The 18,228-nt window shown below is 45.8% G+C and overlaps 1 protein-coding gene across 1 annotated transcript in view; it reads right to left on the bottom strand.

Annotated features, from left to right (window-relative positions):
• PIK3R5 (phosphoinositide-3-kinase, regulatory subunit 5) overlaps positions 1–18,228 on the bottom strand; it is a 74,870-nt gene that overhangs the window by 25,691 nt on the left and 30,951 nt on the right. The window contains exon 2 of the mRNA XM_010843196.1: positions 1,671–1,786. Within this exon, the coding sequence (XP_010841498.1) occupies positions 1,671–1,773 (103 nt within the window). The 5' untranslated portion in view covers positions 1,774–1,786. The remainder of the gene's footprint in view (positions 1–1,670; positions 1,787–18,228) is intronic.

Raw genomic sequence — 18,228 nt, 5'->3', positions numbered from 1 at the left:
AGTTTGTCAATCTGCTTCCCTGCAGCCAGTAAGGGTAAATCCTCAAGTTAAAGAGGCAGTCATGGAGGCCTTTGTGTGTGTGTGAGATAGGGGGGTGAGAGCAGTGTGGGCGCAAGTGGCCCCCTCTGTGTCTGAGCTCCTTCCAAAGTCCTGAAGGTCCTGAACACTGCATTCCTATGGTCACAGGTTTTGGTAACTTTTGCCAAAGTCGGATATCTTTGCATTCTTTAACTTAAAAATGGCCCCTCAATTCTGTAAACTTAGTCTCCTTAAAACCTGGGTGGGAGGCCAGAAGGAAGAAAACTGCCATTTATTGAGCACCTACTGTGTACCTTTAGTCATGTACGGATGGGAGAGTTGGACCATAAAGAAGGCTGAGCACCAAAGAATTGATGCTTTTGAACTGTGGTGCTGGAGAAGACTCTTGAGAGTCCCTTGGACTGCAAGGAAATCAAGCCAGTCAATCCTAAAGGAAATCAACCCTGAATATTCATTGGAAGGACTGATGCTGACGCTCCAATACTTTAGCCACCTGATGCAACGAGCCAACTCACTGGAAAAGATCCTGATGCTGGGAAAGACTGAAGGCAAGAGGAGAAGGGGGTCAGCAGAGGATGAGATGGTTAGACAGCATCACTGACTCCATAGACATGAGTTTCAGCAAGCTCCAGGAGATAGTGAAAGACAGGAAAGCCTGGTGTGCTGCAGTCCGTGGGGTTGCGAAGAGTAAGACACAACTGAGCAACTGAACAACAAAAACTGTACCTATAAGTTGGCAGGCTTTTCATACATCACCTCCACTGAGTCTCCCATCCTTTCCTTGGGAAGGTGGATCCTGCTATTATTATTCCCATTTTACAGGTAAGGAAGTTGAGCCCTGAGAGGCTAAGGGACTTGCACAAGTTCCTACAGCCCATGAGAGTCAGCTGTAAGTCAGATCTGCTTAATTCCAAAGGCCAAGGAAAGCCTCTCTGAGAAGGTGACGTGTGAGCTGAGACTTGAATGAGAAGGAGCCAGATCTGCAGAGTTCTGAAGGATAAATCCCAGGCAGCAAGTGCCAAAGGTCCTGAAGTAGGGAGGAACCAGGTATATTCAAGGCACATGGATGTCTATCTCATAGGGTAGTTAGGGAGGCAAGTGAGATAGGGAAAATCTTTAAAAGCATAAGGAGATATTATAGTTAGGCACCAGCCTTGGAGACACAACTGCCCCAGTCCACAGATACCCCCGTTTCTCAGTCCTGGGGATCACATGACATGGAGAACTCCTACTTTCTGAAGGTCTGCCGAGATTCTCCATTGTTTTATGGGGAAGAGGAGGACGAGGCTCTGGAGAGAACTAGAAATCAGGTAAAATGGGAGAATTATGGGGAGGGCTGTTCATGGAGTCTTAGCTGCTTTTTTGAAATCAGCAGCTGTTTCTAAGCAGACCTTAGGGACATAGGCTTCCAGCACCCAAGGAGGATGAAGAAGACAGCATGGGGGAGAGGAGAAACGCCCGCCCCCTGACCCAGGGCAACTCTCCGTCAGGTGCCCTGCTGCCGAGCACCTGCCTAGGTGAGGTCCGAGTCACGCAGACAGGGTTGGAACCAGAATCTGCCCGCCCGGGCCTGGCCCAGTGTTCCCTGCAGCCCCTCAATGCGCCTCCTCCCCGGCTCCCTGGGAACCTACCTGACCAGGAGGTGGAGCGGCGGCTGAGGCTGAGCCCATGCAAGCAGCGCTCCAGGGCGTGCTGGATGCGGTCCTCCGTGCATGTCGTGGCCCCTTGCTGCATCCTGAGTCATCGCCTGCGTGGGGGACAGACACTGGTCAGTCTGGAGACCCTCAGGCTCAAGGAGCACATGGCCGAGCAGGGCAGCCAGTGGAGACAGCGGGCACTCACAGCCCCGGGCCGTCAGTTGGCTGCCTCCAGGGCTGGACTGGCCCCTGGCTGTGCTGCTCAGAGAGGCAAGACAGGGCACTCGGGCCACCCAACAGCACAGGCTAGGGAAGTGAGGTGTCGGGGGAGGAGGGGAGTGGAGACGTGTGGGTCCCACAGGCAGGGGTGAGTGTCTCCAAGAGCCTGGGGAGTGCCCGGGACATGCCCAGCCCCATTGCTGGGCAGGAGGACCTCAAAGGAAAAACCAGCATCACTTGGGGGACTTTCTTCTGAATTTCCAGGCTTGAGTCCCCCAGCCCCCAAGGACGGGCAGGCAGGGAGCCTGTTCCTGATGACCACATGGCAGAGATCCCCCTCAGTGTGTCAGGGGCCTCCTACCTTCACAGGCGCCCCACCCCCAGCACACCATACCCTCTGCTCAGGTGCCCAGGCCCCAGGCACCCGGTCCTTTCCTGCCCTCACCTCCACTTTGGCTGTTTTTCTTTGCTTTCTCTGAGGCTTAGCAAAGTTACCAGTTACTCAAAGACCTTCCTTAGCTTAGTCTTTCAGAGAACCACCTTCTCTTTCCTGCTGATGAGGGACAGGGGTACTGAGCTCAGGCTGGAGGGCTGCTGAGGAGGAGATCTAAGAAGGGGTTTTAGTACCAGATGGGCAATGGTGCCAAGGGCCCCATTCTGAAAGCCTGCAGCAGGGCCAGCTTCACACTGAAGCATGGGCTCCTGGGTCCCCAGGGAAGCTGTGACAGGTCACCTAGTCAAGGAATAAGCCTGGTGTTTGGCATCAACAGACTTGGACTCAAATCTCCACTCTAGTATTTGCTAGCCACGCACTAGGCAATGTCTTTCACTTCTCTGTATTTCAGTTTACTTAGCTGTAAAATGGGTATGATAAGGGTACTAAGCCTCCAGGGCTGTTGGGGAAATTCAATGTCAGGGTGGATGCACTGAACAAGCTTTCAAGACAGGAAAGCGTTCCTGCTACAGTCTTTTCCGTGATCCCTCTTTCCTAGGGAATTTCCCTGCATTCACCCTGTCCAGGCTGACCCCACAGTTGGCCAGTCAGGCCAGGTCACAGAGGGAAGCAAAGGAAGCAGTTGTCCAGCTCTGTGGAACAGGGGATGGACCCGGAAACCACAAGCAGAAGCACAGAGCTCAGAGCTGAGCCATGCAAATGACATGCAAAGACGCAGGACATCCTGGCCTGGACCCAGTGGTCAGTTCACAGAAGCCCAGCAGGCAAATCCTCCCACTTCCCCAGCCAGGGAGGAACAAGACACCGAGGGAAACAGAAGCCCTTTGTGAGCAGCTCAGCATCACCTCACTTTAGCGATGTCCCTGGGATGGCGTGGGGGCAGGCCCCCCGGGAAGCAGTGCGCATGCATTCTTTCCTCCAGGGATTTACTAACCCCCATGCACTAAAAGTGGCCCCGCACTAGGTGTAAAGAATTCACCTGCCAATGCGGGAGACGCAAGAGACACAGGTTCAATCTAGGATACTAGGATGAAAAGCTGGACTGGAGCTATTTTGTTGATTCTTCACCTGGAGGGCCTCCAGCCTGGTAAGGGAAACAAAGCAGTAAGAGGCTGAAGACTGGACACTTTGTGGGGAAGCCAGAGGGAGCGTGGGCACTCTGTAGCACAGAGGTTAAACAACTTGCCTAAGGTCACGCAGCTAGGGGTGGCAACCCAGACAGTCTGGCTCTGACTGCTCCTTGGCCCAGTCAGATACAGTTGCTGGGAGAAAAATAACATTTTTTGTTACTACCGTGGCGAGTGTAGACTCAGTTAACTAACATGATCTTGCTTTAGGAGACCTCCATTCCCAGCACACGTGTCTATATTAGCTGCCCACCGCAGCCCTGCCTCCTCCAGGAAGAGGACCAGGACCCCCAGAAGCAAACAACCTCAGCTGGACTGAGTGATGACCACGATGGCTCAAGGGGCCCAGGTGTTCTCTCGCTCAGAGAAAAGGCAGAACCTGGTGTGTTCCTTTTCCCTTCGCTCAGTCATGTCTGACTCTTTGTGACCCCATGGACTGTAGCCTGCCAGGCTTCTCTGTCTATGGGATTCTCCAGGCAAGAATACTGGAGTGGATTGCCATTCCCTCCTCCAGGGGATCTTCCTGATCTGGGATCAAACCTGTGTCTCCTGCATTGGCAGGTGGATTCTTTATCACTGAGCCATCCCGGTGAACTAAGTTTAAAGGTCCCTCCATCCAATCCCTGCTGCAACAGACAAGGTGGCTGTGTCAGGAGGCAGGAATGAGTGCCCTCCGATGTCCCAGCATGTCTGATGCAGAGGCAGGACACAAACGCACATCCTCAGCCGACATCATGTCTGCCGCTGCCCCATCCTCAGAGCAGTGTCCTGGGCTGCTGACAGTGGACGCATGGACGCTGAAGGCTGCTCCCCAGCACCCCGTCCAGTGCCACGGGGCCAGGCTTCTCCCTGTCTCTGGGCCCCAAGCGACTTTCCCATCTCCAGGCCTCCGTGTCTTCGGCTGCTCATTCAGAGACAAATCAAGACCTTATCCTTGAGGAACTAGGCAGTCTCCCTGGTACCCTGAGGCCATCTTGAGCTTGACCTGGCTCCTCACAGAGGCAGGACCTCCCTGAGGTGCTGGGTCCTGGGAGCCGAGGGATGGGAGCCTGGCCGGGGATCCTGGCTGCACTGGGGGGGTTAGCCCAGCACACTGCGGTTCACAGCCCAGCCCTCTGGCAAGCTCACTTCCGTCTGATGAGTCAGTCATCAGCCGCCTTTGGTGACTTGTCAGCAGAACTCCAGTGGCTTTGGGGCAGAGATGAAAGGGGAAGAGGGGGTACCTCTCCCTCCCTAGGATGATGACTTTTCTCAAAGGCTTGGTGGGCAAGGCCTGGCTTCCCTTGGCATCCCCCTACCAACCCCCCAGCCCTCAGCCCTGCCACCTTACTACCAGGAGGTCAAGTTGTGAAATTCCAGCTGCTGCCAGGAATGGGAATTGCCCCCCTCTTTCACCCTCAGTGGGGTAGTGTTGAAACACTCAACAACAGGGCCTGCCTCCACCTCTGAGTTCCTCTTCTGAGCCAGTAAGGATGAGTCCACACTGGGGACCTGAGCAGGACAGTGAGGCCAGTGAGGTCTGATGGCTCAGGGGTGTGGGGAGCAGGTGCTGGAGGGCAGAGGGAAACCACCTCTTCTCATGATGACATGACCCCACGATGCAAGACAGGAGGCGCCTCCCCTCACGGGCAGGGTCGGCCTGGTTTCCTGATGCAGCCCCACATGTGGCCATGAAGAAAGGTTCTTTTCTTGAGGGATTTAGTGGAAAACAGCAGAATTGTGGAGTCTACATCTCCTAGAGAGGGAAGTATGGGCCTCCAGGCTCTGGCAACACTCCACACTGCTAACTTTGTGTTCTGGAATATTCCAGGCCCACGTTTTGAAGACTTACTCCCAAAGGTGGACATATGAGAAACACCAAGGCCTGTGGTGCTGGGCTGGCCCCACTGCTTTGGTCCTGGGTCACCCCTCCCTCTCCCCCTTCCTACGGTCGTCTGAGGCTTCATCTCCCTTCTGTATCACCAGTCTCCTCCTCATGTCTCTTCATAAGGCAGAATCTCTTCTTTGAACTAATTTGTAAAAATTTCATTTCCAATACAGGAAGGATATACCAGAAACCAAGGAGACTGGGGTGAGATGGAAGGGGTAACGGAATGAGATGGGGGGTAAGGAGGAGTAGCTCTTCTCTGAGGAGACCTTCATACATGGCTTCAACTCTTGGAACCATAGCAATATTTTACATATCCCAAATGAAATAAATAGAGGACTTCCCTGCTGGTCCAGTGGCTAAGACTCTGCGCTCCCAGTGCAGGGGGCCCAGGTCTGACCCATGGTCAGGGAACTAGATCCCACATGCTGCAACTAAGACTCTGTGCAGCCAAATACATAAATAAATTTAAAAAAATTTTTTAATGAAATCAAACCAGGATCTGGGGAGGAGTGGGGGGAAAAAGTAGGAACCAAACAACCAAACAACGAATTACCTTAACTACTATTAAATGATTAGTAGAACCACACTGTAAGGAATGGGAATACAGAAACTAACCTGAGTAAAACAGGAAAACAGTACTTAGTGGAAAACAGTACTTCCACTGCATACTGTAAGGCTAAAGACAAAAAGAACCATATATGAATACTGCGTTCCAGTTACTAAACTTGCTTCTTATAGAGATGTGGGTTATAAATCCTGAAACTCCTTCATGTGTATGTTGGGTATGTGTATGCTCAGTCGTGTTTGACTCTGTACGACCCCATGGACTGTAGCCCACCTCCTACTACTGTAACCCACTGCTTTGTCCATGGAATTTCCCAAGCAACAATACTGGAGTGGGTTGCTGTTTCCTTCTCCAGGGGATATGCCCGACCCAGGGATCAAACCTGTGTCCCTTGCATTCCTGCACTGCAGGCGGATTCTTTACCACTAGCACCTGTATGCTAGGACCGAACAAATTTGCAAACAGATCACACATATCGAGAGCCAGTTTCTTACTGTTAGAGAAAGAAGTTACAGACAAGGAAAGGGATAAGTCTAGAATGAACCAACTTCTGGTGTAGGACTGGAATTGGAGAAATCAGTATCAACTCATGGGTTTTAATGTCTACTCAGAAAGATATGTATCTGTTCAGTTGCTCAGTCGTGTCTGACTCTTTGCGACCCCATGGACTGCAGCATGCCAAGCTTCTCTGTCCTTGACCATCTCCCAGAGCTTGCTCAAACTCATGTCCATTCAGTCAGTGATGCCATCCAACCATCTCGTCCTCTGTCATCCCCTTCTCCTCCTCCCCTCAATCTTTCCCAGCATGTGGGTCTTTTCCAATGAGTTGGCTCTTCACATCAGGTGGCCAAAGTATTAGAGCAACAACAACAGATGGACACATATAGAAGTGAAAAAATCATTTGTGTGGACTATGAATTAATATGCGTACCTATATTTTCTAGCTCTGACTGTTGAGAGAGCCTAGAAACAATGACTTCCCAGTAATGATAAGCACCCCCAGCACCCAGACTTTGGTTTCTAAATATCATTTTCCAATCAAAGGAACCAAGGCTTCCTAGACAAACAGCTGATTTTAGGATTGGGGCAGGAAATACAGAAGATAAATCTGGAGGCTTGGTACATCTTGTAGAACCAGAAAATAAACCAATATTTAGAAAAAGATGTGTGCATGCTCAGTTGTGTCTGACTCTTTGTGACCCCATGGACCGCAGCCCACCAGGCTCCTCTCTCCATGGGATTTTCTAGGCAAGAATACTGGAGTGGGCTGCTATTTCTCCCTCCAGGGTATCTTCCTGACCCAGGGATCTAACTTGTATCTCCTGTGGCTCCTGCATTGGCAGGCAGATTCTTTACCACTGAGCCACTGATGGGGAATGTTAAAAGGCACAGGAGCCAACTTACAGGAGCTTCCAATGGTCAAAGCCAGGATAGTCTGAACAACTAAATAATGAAAGTGTTGGATAATAATTCACAGGATGAAATAAATACCCATAAGTCTACACTAATGTCATAAAGTATAAAGTAAAAAAATCAATAAATGGAAGAGAAAGTACAGGTCTTCTTCACAAAAGAATTCTAGTTAATAAATGTGACAGGAATGAGAAAAATACAAAATGACCATTACATCAACACCACAGTTCTAATTATTACAGGCAAGATCCACCAACAGATACTAAAATCTGTGAGTGAAAATCTGAGAGAAAACAAGATATGTGCATAGTTTTTGAGTATTTTCCCCAATAAACTGATCAATTACAAGAAAAAATAATGTCACAGTAGAGAAATCCAGCCCTGCTTTAACTTCATGACTAAATTTAATATCACCAATAATAACACGTGTCAACATCACGTATCCTCCCATATCCTGATTCAAGTCACTACAAGAGACACAACATCACTTCTGTGGGATTCTTGCCAAAAATTCCCAACCACACAAACCAAATCATGAGTAACCATTCAAAACCAAACGTAGGGACTTCCCTGGCGGTTCAGTGGTTAAGGGTCTGCACTTCCAAGGCAGGGGGCACAGGTTCGAGCCCTGATGGGGTAGTAAGATCTCACATGCCTCAGAGTGTGGCCAAAACAAACAAACAAAACAAAAGAACTGAATGCAGACAAATTCCACAATATAATTTACCAAAGAGTCAAGGTCATAAAATATAAGGGAAGACTTAGTAATTGTCACAGACAGGAGGAGACTAAGGAGACACAAAAACTAAATGTGATGTGGGGTCCTGGACTAGATTCTGGAACTGAAAGGGGATGTTAGGGGACACTGGCTAGAATTCAAGTACGGATGTGGATCACTATCATTTCCTGGTTTGGATAATTGCACCACGTCATATAAACTGCTAACGTTAAGGGAAGCTTGGTGAAGAGTATGTTGCTGCAGTTGTTGTTTATTCGCTAAATTGTGTCCGACTCTTTACGAGCCCATGGACTGTAGCTCGCCAGGCTCCTCTGTCCATGAGATTTCCCAGGCAAGAATACTGGAGTGGGTTGCCATTTCCTTCTCCGGGGGACCTTCTTGACCTAGGGATCAAACCCACGTCTCCTTGGCAGGAGGATTCTTTACCACTGAGCCATCTGGGAAGCCCTGGTGAAGGGTATACCTGGGTCTATACAATGCTTTAATAGTTACCTAGGCTTTACATAACCTTTATATATCTTTCCAAGTGGGTATGCAAAGCTTCACTGCCCTTCATGAACTTGATTAGATTTAATGAACAGTCACAGGTCCTAATTACTTGTGGGTGGACCAGTGCAGAACTGGCTGCCTCAAAATCCCCTAACCCCATGTTCCTAAACTGGAGTTGAGAATCTCTAGGGTTTTTAGAGGGTCTCTGAGGCCTTTCTGGAAGAATGCTTAAACCGTATTTTCATTTTGATGGCAATTAGGAAAAATTAGTATTTAATAGTTAATACAAGGCTGAAGCTGAAGCTCCAATACTTTGGCCATCTGATGTGAAGAGCTAATTCATGGGAAAGACCCTGATGTTGGGAAAGATTAAGGGCAGGAGGAAAGGGGGGCGACAGAGGATGAGATAGATAGTACCACCAACTCAGTGGGTGTGAATTTGATAGCGGAGCACAAAGGAGCCTGGCGTGCTGTGGTCTGTGGAGTCATATCAGACACGACTTAGCAACTGAACAACAACATTAATATATTCTGGAATATCTTGATAACACTATGACCAAATGTTACCATAAAATGTTGACGCATTTGTTTCTATCATCAATTTGGTGTCCCCTAAAGGAACAGTGTTGTTAGTGTCTGGGAGAGCTCAAGGTTGTACATAATGGGTTAATAAATGAAAAATATTTAGAACAGTGCCTGGTACATAATATACATTCAATAAATGTGTTCAATTAGCTATCAGGGTGCTTTCTCAGTATACACATTTCAACTCTAGGTGGCTTTGAGGTCAGGCTAAGAAAACACTCCCTGGATGACTCTGATGTACAGTAACATTTTCTATTTTACAAATACACTCATCCCCACATCCCCACCACACACATGCATCATACACTAGACCATGAGACTAGAAAGGCCCCTTATAGACCATCTAGTGCAACTCTCCCATTCTACAGACAAGAAAATGGGGGCTCTGAGCAATGAAGGACTTGCTCAGATTAGAGAGTGGCAAATCTCATATGATCCAGCAATCCCTCTCGTGGGCATATATCCAGACAAAACTATAACTGGAAAGGATGCATGCACCCCCTACATTCATAGCAGAGCTGTTCACAATAGCCAAGACATGGAAGCAACCTAAATGTCCATCTACAGATGAATGGATAAAGAAGATGTGGTACATATATACAACGGGATACTGCTCAGTCATAAAAAAGAATGAAATCATGCCATTTGCAGCAACTTGGATGGAACTGTAGATTATCATACTAAGTGAAGAAAGTCAGAAAGAGAAAGACAAATCAATGCCATATGGTATCTCACTTATATGTGGACTCTAAACTATGACACAGATGAACTTATCAATGAAACAGAAACAGACTCACAGACATAGACAATAGATTTGTGGTTGCCAAGGCAAAGTGGAGTAGGGGAGGGATGGAGTGGGAGTTTGGGATCAGTAGATGCAAACTATTATATAGAGCCTAGATAAACAAGAAGGTCCTACTGTAGAGCACAGGGAACTATATTCAATATTCTGTGATAAGCCATAATGGAAAGGAATATAAAAAGGAATTTATATACATATATGTGTATATATATAACTGAATCATTTTGCTGTTCAGCAGAAATTAATACAACATTGTAAATCAACTATTCATCAATAAAATTTTAAAGAAAGTGGTGAATCTATAACTAGAATCTGAGTCCAGAACCTCAGGACAGTCATGCAACCCTCCGGATTGAGTGAGAATCAGACACTATTGTGCGGCAGTGAGTGACCTCTGCTCCTCTCCTCAAGGTTAATTTTAGAATTCTTTTTCAAATTTATTCCAGAGTTTTGGGGCTGTGTAGATATTCAACTACTCCTGGGTCAATTTTGCAAATTTAAATTTTCGGACGGTATCATTCATCTTAGTCAGATTTTTAAATTTCTTAGCAAGGATCTAGGTCTAGAATTCCTATATATTTTTAAAATTTATTTTTGAATCTTGCGATTTTAGCTCCTCTCTTAATCTGACTATTGTAATATTGTTTTCTCTTAAAATAAGAATCCAGATTTGTGTTAGAAATTTTCACACATCACAATTCCTGAAATAATTATTTTTGAAATTTATAGTAAACATAATAACTACGATAATTATAGTTTTTTTTTCCTGAACAGCAGCTTTAAGTTCAGTTTATTTCATTGCTTGCTGTTTTGTTTTGTACCATGGTCGGGAAGATTCCCTGGAGAAGGAAATGGCAACCCACTCCAGTACTCTTGTCTAGAAAATCCCATGGACGGAGGAGCCTGGTGCAGGTTACTGTCCATGGGGTCACAAAGAGTCGGACACGACTGAACGACTGCACTTACCTCACTTATCCTTATCTGCGAGTTCTTAATTTTAATTCATTTGTTGCTCAGCCACGGTATTTCGAGTAACTCCAGGAAGAGTGTGTGGGTGAGGAACTTTCTGAGGCTGTATGTGTCATGTGTCATTCCTGGAGGCTTACTATGAATTACAGCTTTGCCAACTATAGGACTGGCATAACGTATACTTCTTCACCCTCAAATTGTTTATAGAAAGCCAAAATAATGAAATGAAAAATGGCTACCACAAATAAGAGAATCAGATAAGGTGGCTGCATGCAAATTAAAGTAGAAGTTAGTATCATTCAGACACACAAAAAACAGAAATGGTGTTGGAAAGAGACCCACCTACACAGCAACAAAAAGAATAAAATAAGAGAAAATAAGCTTTTAAAATCTGCAGGAATTCAGTGAAGTAAAACTTTTGAGGAACACAAAGGAAGGCAAATAAACAGAAATGCATAACCTTTCGGTAGACAGGAAAATTCAGTATCATAAAGAATTAATTCAAAATGAATCAGAGAATGAAACGTAAAGAGTTTAAACTGCAAAACTCAGAATAAAACAGGAGGAACACTTCATCACATTAGCTTTGGCAATGAGTTCTTGGAAAAGACACCAAAGCACCGGCAATAAAAGGGAAAAATAGATAAACTTGACTACATTAAAATATAAAACTCTTGCATCAGAGGGAAAAATCAACAGAGTGAAAAGGCAGCCTACAGAGAGGGAGAGGATATTTGCAAATCGTTTATGTCTAACAAGGAGGTGATATCCAAAATATACAAGGAAGTCTTGCAACTCAACACAACAAAAAACCCAATTAAAAATGGTCAGAGGTCTTGAATAAACATTTCTCCAAAGATACACAATTGGCCAATAAGCACATGAAAAGATGCTCAACATCACTAATCACTAGGGAAATCCACATCAAAACCACAATGAGGTACCACTGCACACCCATTAGCATAGTCATTATGAAAAACAAAAATAAGTGTTAGTGGGGGTGTGGAGCAACTGGAACCCTTGTGCACTGCTGGTGGGAAAGTAAAATGGGACAGCCACTATAGAAAATGGCACGCTGATTCCTCAAAAAATCAAGAATAGAATTACCACATGATCCAGCAATTCCACTTCTTGGCATATACCCCAAAGAACCGAAAGCAGAGACCGGAACATATTATTGGACACCCATGTCCACTGAAGCAGTATTCACAATAGCCAAATGTAGAAGCCATCCATGTGTCCACGGACAGACGAATGGATATCAGACGTGGTCCGCACACACAATGGGACAGTATTCAGCCTTAAAAAGGAAGGAAGCTCTGTCACGTGCTCCATCGAGGAAGAATCTTGAGGACATCACGCCAAGTGAAATAAGCCAGTCACAAAAAAACGCTATATGGTTCCACTTCTATGAGTCTCTAGAGTAGTCAAATTTGTAGAGACAGAAAGTTCAATGGTGGTTTCCAGGTGTTCAGGAAAAGGGGCAGGGGTTATTTCATGGGTATAGAGTTTTAGTTTTACAAGATGAAAAGAGTTCTGTAGGTCAGTTGCACAGCAATGTGAAAAAACACTACGAAACCATATGCTTAAAAATAGTTACAGTGGTAAAGTTTATGTCATAAGTATTTTACTGCAATTTTTAAAAACAGTGAGAAAAAAAGAAGAATTAATCGATATTTTTGTGATACTAGATAAATTAACCGACATCTTTGTGATATTAGATAGGAACATCAATTGTCTATCAGTTTCAGCCTAGAGAACAGGAGAGAAGGAAAGAGGACAGACTGCCTACCACTGAGTGGCTGTTCCATGTCAGGTCCCAGGCTTGGTACTCCCCCGTGACAGTCTAGTTTAATGATCACAGTCACCCCATGGCATACTCACAGTTATGTACAATTCCTGCAGCTCAGGGAGGGTGAGCCTTTTACTTGGACAAATTCCCGTGGTCATCGTTCTTATAGCCTGAGCTGTAAGCACAGCCCACCTTGGCTGTACTCCAGAGCCCACGCCATCGCCTACACCGTGTTTGCAGGAAGTTATCTCCACTGTGTTCTAGACACCCAAAGGGCTGGGTACATGGTTTCACCTCTGTGTTATCATATGAGGCTTCCCTGGAAGCCATCTTGCACAAAAATTGCCTAAATCCTCATTGTCAGTGATTCATTCTCCCTGGGTTAGGGTGGTGGCTCACTTCCTCTGTACTCGCTTATTTTTCAAGAACGTAAGATTCCTGGAGGGACATTTCGCCAACAGATGGGTCTGTGACGGCAGTGACGGTGGACAGTGGGCAGCAGAATGGCTCTAGGGCCGGGAGAGCGAGGATGTGTGAAAAGGTAGGTGGTGGTGGCATGGGAGGGCAGGGGGCGGGTGTAGGGGAAGTGTGCCAAAAGGAGCCAAGAGGGCAGAGATAAGCCTTTGCCTACTTCCCACGTTAGCTCACACTCTTCTTTACCAAGGAAAGGGCACAAGGATTCCCAGGAAGACCAAGTTGTGGTTCAGACCAAGAAGAGATGGGATGAAGAATGGAGGAGAGAAGAAGAAAGATGCTAACAGGTTGCAGCACTGACTCCTGTGCTTAGGGCTTGAAGCCTTGAGCTCATTTACTCTGAATAACCTCATAAAACTCTGAACATACAAGGAGGAGGCAAATGCAGTCCCTGGTAGCTAAATGACCTTCCCAAGATCATATAACTGCAAGCAGTTTAGGCAGAATTTGAACCCAGGTCCATCTGACTCCCTTCTACCCAAGTAATCATCTGGAAGAATACTGAAAGACAGTAAGATGCATTATATTGCCTTTGTATGTAATACTTATAACAGCAGTTAATGCTAACTGAGGGCTTACTATGTGCCAGGCACTGTCTAGGTGTTTTCAATAAATTAATTCACTGAATTCGTATGAGGTAGATACACTCTTTCCCCCATTTTCCCATTTTACAAATGAGAAGACAGAGCTTTCTCTCCCTGGTAAGTGAGGCATGTCTTGTCTTGGCATGATCTAGGCAATTTAGCTTCTCTGTATACATAAAGGAGCTGGAGATGGGTAAACAGAAATTACTGCCAAGATGGGGAACCAAAGACAGACTATAAGAATGTACCAAGGCATAGACCCCAGGCAGCAACCAAATTCTATGGATTCCTGGGCTAAACCGTGGGCACCTGGCCTTGGAGACTGTTTAATCCCGTGTGTGTGCTAGTTGCTTCCGTTTATGTCCGACTCTTTGTGACCCTATGGACTGTAGCCCACCAGGCTTCTCTGTCCATGGGATTCTCCACGGAAAAACACTGAAATGGGTTGCCATGCCCTCCTGCCATGCCGTCTTCCCAAACCAGGGATCAAACCCACATCTCATTACATCTCCTGCTAATGCAGGTGGATTCTTTACCACTAGCACCACGTGGGAAGGCCCTGTTTAATCCTGCCGCCTTTCAAATTCAGAGCCTGTCTTGTTTGCCAGCAAACGCTCACGGAGTAATAAAACAGCAAATGAATGCAAATGTAGAAACTCCAGAAAGGCCAATTACACATATACTGGCAGATTTCTGATTTTTTTTGGATGTGGAAAAAGACTGTGGTTGTGACAAATTGCATTCATTACAGCTGCTCACTTTCTGCAAAACCATTTCCAGTTTGTAAAACAGACACGAATATTTCATAGTTTTGGGCAGAGAAGATTTTAGGGAACACTGAGACCTCCAGATCCTCTGCCATTGAAATAAATTTGAGACAGATTGTCTAATTCATTATCTCATCCCTTGAACATCTTTTTTTCCCTCTCAGGATGAAGACCACTTACCACCAATCTTCTCTCCATTAATCACCAGCAGGTGATTGCTCTCAGTCACCAGCATGCCCATCTTCTTCAGCCTCCTTTTTATGCTCTTTCAATTTTTGCCCAATTAGATACGAAAAGTCTCTCTCCTTCTCTCTATTCCATTCATGAATGGTGGTGGTGGTTTAGTTGCTAAGTTGTGTCCAACTCTTGCGACCCCGTGGACTGAGCCCGCCAGGCTTCTCTGTACAAAGGACTTTCCAGGCAAGAAGACTGGAGTGGGTTGCCATTTTCTTTTCCAGGGGATCTTCCAAACCCAGGGATTGAACCTGGGTCTCCTGCATTAGCAGGCGGATTCTTTATCAACTGAGCTACCAGAATATGATTTGTTAGTTCTGGCCAGACTGTCATGAGGTACCCCAACCCCTCCCCAACCACAGGTGGTGTCTGAGAAAGCCAAGTAGGGAGCCAGGTCTTGTATCGACACTGGTAGTAATAAGCCCCCTCCACCTTCACTTCTCAGTGGAGACCACTGGGAAGCCTGGATTTCCAGCCCCAACAGACAGTAAGAGTGCCTCCTCCCACTCTGTGGTGGTGTCAGAGGAAGCCTAGTGAAGGAGTCAGGGCATTCACTACTACCCAGCGGCAATGAGGTCATTTCCTCCACCCCAGGTATCAATGTGCTCAGTCACTTCAACTGTGTCTGACTCTTTGCGACCGCATGGACTGTAGCCTGCTAGACTCCCCTGATTCTCCAGGGAAGAATACTGGAGTGGCTTTGCCATGCCCTTCTCCAGGGGATCTTCCCAATCCAAGGATTGAACCTGTGTCTCTTAGGTCTCCTGCACTGGTGGGTAAGGTCTTTACCACTAGCGCCACCTGGGAAACCCATTTGGTATCAGTGGAGCTACGATGGAGAAGGAAATGGCAACCCACTCCAGTATTCTTGCCTGGAGAACCCCATGGACAATGGAGTCACAGAGAGTGGGACATGACTGAAGTGACTAAGCAAGCACGGAGCTATGATGCACCCTTGCCCCTCCCAGCAAGGGAGGTATCAGTGGAGGCCTATTTGTGAAGCCAGAATTCCCACTCCACCCAGTGGAGAAGGAAATGGCAATCCACTCCAGTATTCTTGCCTAGAGAATCCTGTGGACAGAGGAGCCTGGTGGGCTGCTGTTCATAGGGTCGCACAGGGTTGGACATGACTGAAGTGACTTAGCAGCAGCAGCAGCAGCAGCCAGTGGTAATACGGATGCACCTTCTCAATGTCAATGGAAGCTAAGCATGGAACCTAGATTTATACCCTCTGCTAAGTCACTTCAGTCGTGTCCGACTCTGTGTGACCCCATAGACGGCAGCCCACCAGGCTCCCCCTGTCCCTGGGATTCTCCAGGCAAGAACATTGGAGTGGGTTGCCATTTCCTTCTCCCAGATTTATACCCTCACCTGGCAGTAAAAAGGTGGTTCTTTCACCCCAGCCCCCAGCCCTGCCCCACTTTCCCTTTCAGGAACATGTTGGAGAGAAAGTCAACAAAACAGATTTAAATAAGAGGTTTAAATAAGATCCAGCATCTTATAACTCTTATAAAAAAATACCCCAAATGTCCAGATTGCGACAGAAAGTAACTAGTCACATCAAGAATAAGGAAGATCCTAAATGAATAAGAAAAGGCAATCAGTAGATGCCAACCCCAAAATGACAGACATTAAAAATAACTGAAAAAGATTTTAAAGCAATAATCATTTAAAATGCTTCCGTGAATGATTATAAACACATGAAAACTAGAAAAGTCTCAGCAAAGAAATATGAGGTAAATTAAGTACCAAATGGAACTGAAAATATATAATAACTGAAATAAAAAAAGCTCAGTGGATGAGTTCAACATCAGAATGGAGGGGACAAAGAAAAGAACCAATGAACTTAAATACAGAACAATAACATTATCTGATCTGAACAACAGAGAGAAAATCAAATGAAAAATGGACAGAGCCTTAAGGAAATGTGGCTATACAAACAGCTCTAACATTCTTATCATCTGAGTCCCAGTGGTAGAGGACAGAGCTAAAAAAGTACGCCAAGAAATAATGGCTGAAAACTTGGCAAATTTGGCAAAATACATAAAACAACAGATTCAAAAAATTGTGTGAATCCCAAACAAAACGGAGCCAAGAAATACGCACCAAGACCCAACACAATCAAACTTTGAAAAACTAAAGAGAAAAGAAAAATTTTAAAAGTGGCAAGAGAGAAATAACATCTTCTCTGAGAAGAAAAAATAATTCGAAAGACAGTGGATTTCTGGGCTTCCCTGGTGGCTCAGTGGTAAAGAATCTGCCTGCCAATGCAGGAGACATGGGTTCAATCCCCAGTCCAGGAAAAGCCCACATGCCATGGAGCAACTAAGCCTGTGCACCACAACTACTGAACCTGGGCACCACAAGTAAGAGAATCTGTGCCTCGCAACAAAAGGCTCCACGTGACACAACTAAGACTCAACACAGCCAAATAAATGAATGAAAGAGTACTAAATAATTGAACAAAAATTCTTTATCTAAAAAATATAGATAAATCATAATAGCCTCAAACTGAAAACAACCAGATCCACCAGTAAGAGAATGGATAAACCAATTATTTGATATATTTCTATAATCCATTACTACTTGGTGATGGAAGGAATTAAAAAGAGCAAATTATGAATGTGTGTAACATGGATGAATAACAAAAATGTGTTGTGCAAATAGTCTGGACACACACAAAACAGATATTCTGTGGTTCCATTTAAGTTTTAGAACAGGCAAAACTAATCTGTAGTGAAATAAATCAAAATAGTAGTTGTCCCTGGAAGGCTTAATAAGGAGAGATGACCAGGAATGGGCATGAGAAAACTTTCTGGGATGATGGAAATATTCTGTATCTTGATAGAAGTACAGGTTACATGGGTGTATGCATCTGTTGTAACCCATCAAACTGTACAATAAAACTTGGACATTTCACTATATGGTGAACCAAACCCCAGGGACTTTTCTGGTGGCCCAGTGGCTTAAGACTCCGAGCTCCCAATGCAGGGGCCCTGGGTTCCAGCCCTGATCAGGGAACTAGATCCCACATACTGCAAAGAAGAGTTCGCATGCCACAACTACAGATCGCGCATGCCGAAACAGAGATCAAAGCTCCCGTGTGCCGGCACAACCAAATAAATAAATAAATAACATTTTTTTAAAAGTACCTCAATAAAAATATTTTAAGACTCACACTATATATGTGTCTGGAATAAATCTTGAAAGCTTTCTTAGCCTGACCAGCTACCTGTGAAGGAGGAAACAGAACAGGATCTATCTTGAAAGCAGGACTCCATCTTGGGCCAGACTATGGACTTTGAGCTATTTGTCCAGTATCTATGGAAACGACATACCAACTGGAAAACCAGGCCCCCGGAAGGAAGAGCCCCAGGGCTCTCTGTAGCTAAAAGAATACCCCAATTATCTGTGTAATTGAATAGAATCATACATTCTATTATGCTTACTGGGGTATGACCACAGGCCT

Source organism: Bison bison, unplaced genomic scaffold, assembly GCF_000754665.1.
Source record: "Bison bison bison isolate TAMUID 2011002044 unplaced genomic scaffold, Bison_UMD1.0 scf7180017864180, whole genome shotgun sequence".
NCBI classification, from domain to species: domain Eukaryota; kingdom Metazoa; phylum Chordata; class Mammalia; order Artiodactyla; family Bovidae; genus Bison; species Bison bison.
Note: the sequence above shows the minus strand (reverse complement) of the source record. Positions and strands in the feature narration are given on the sequence as shown.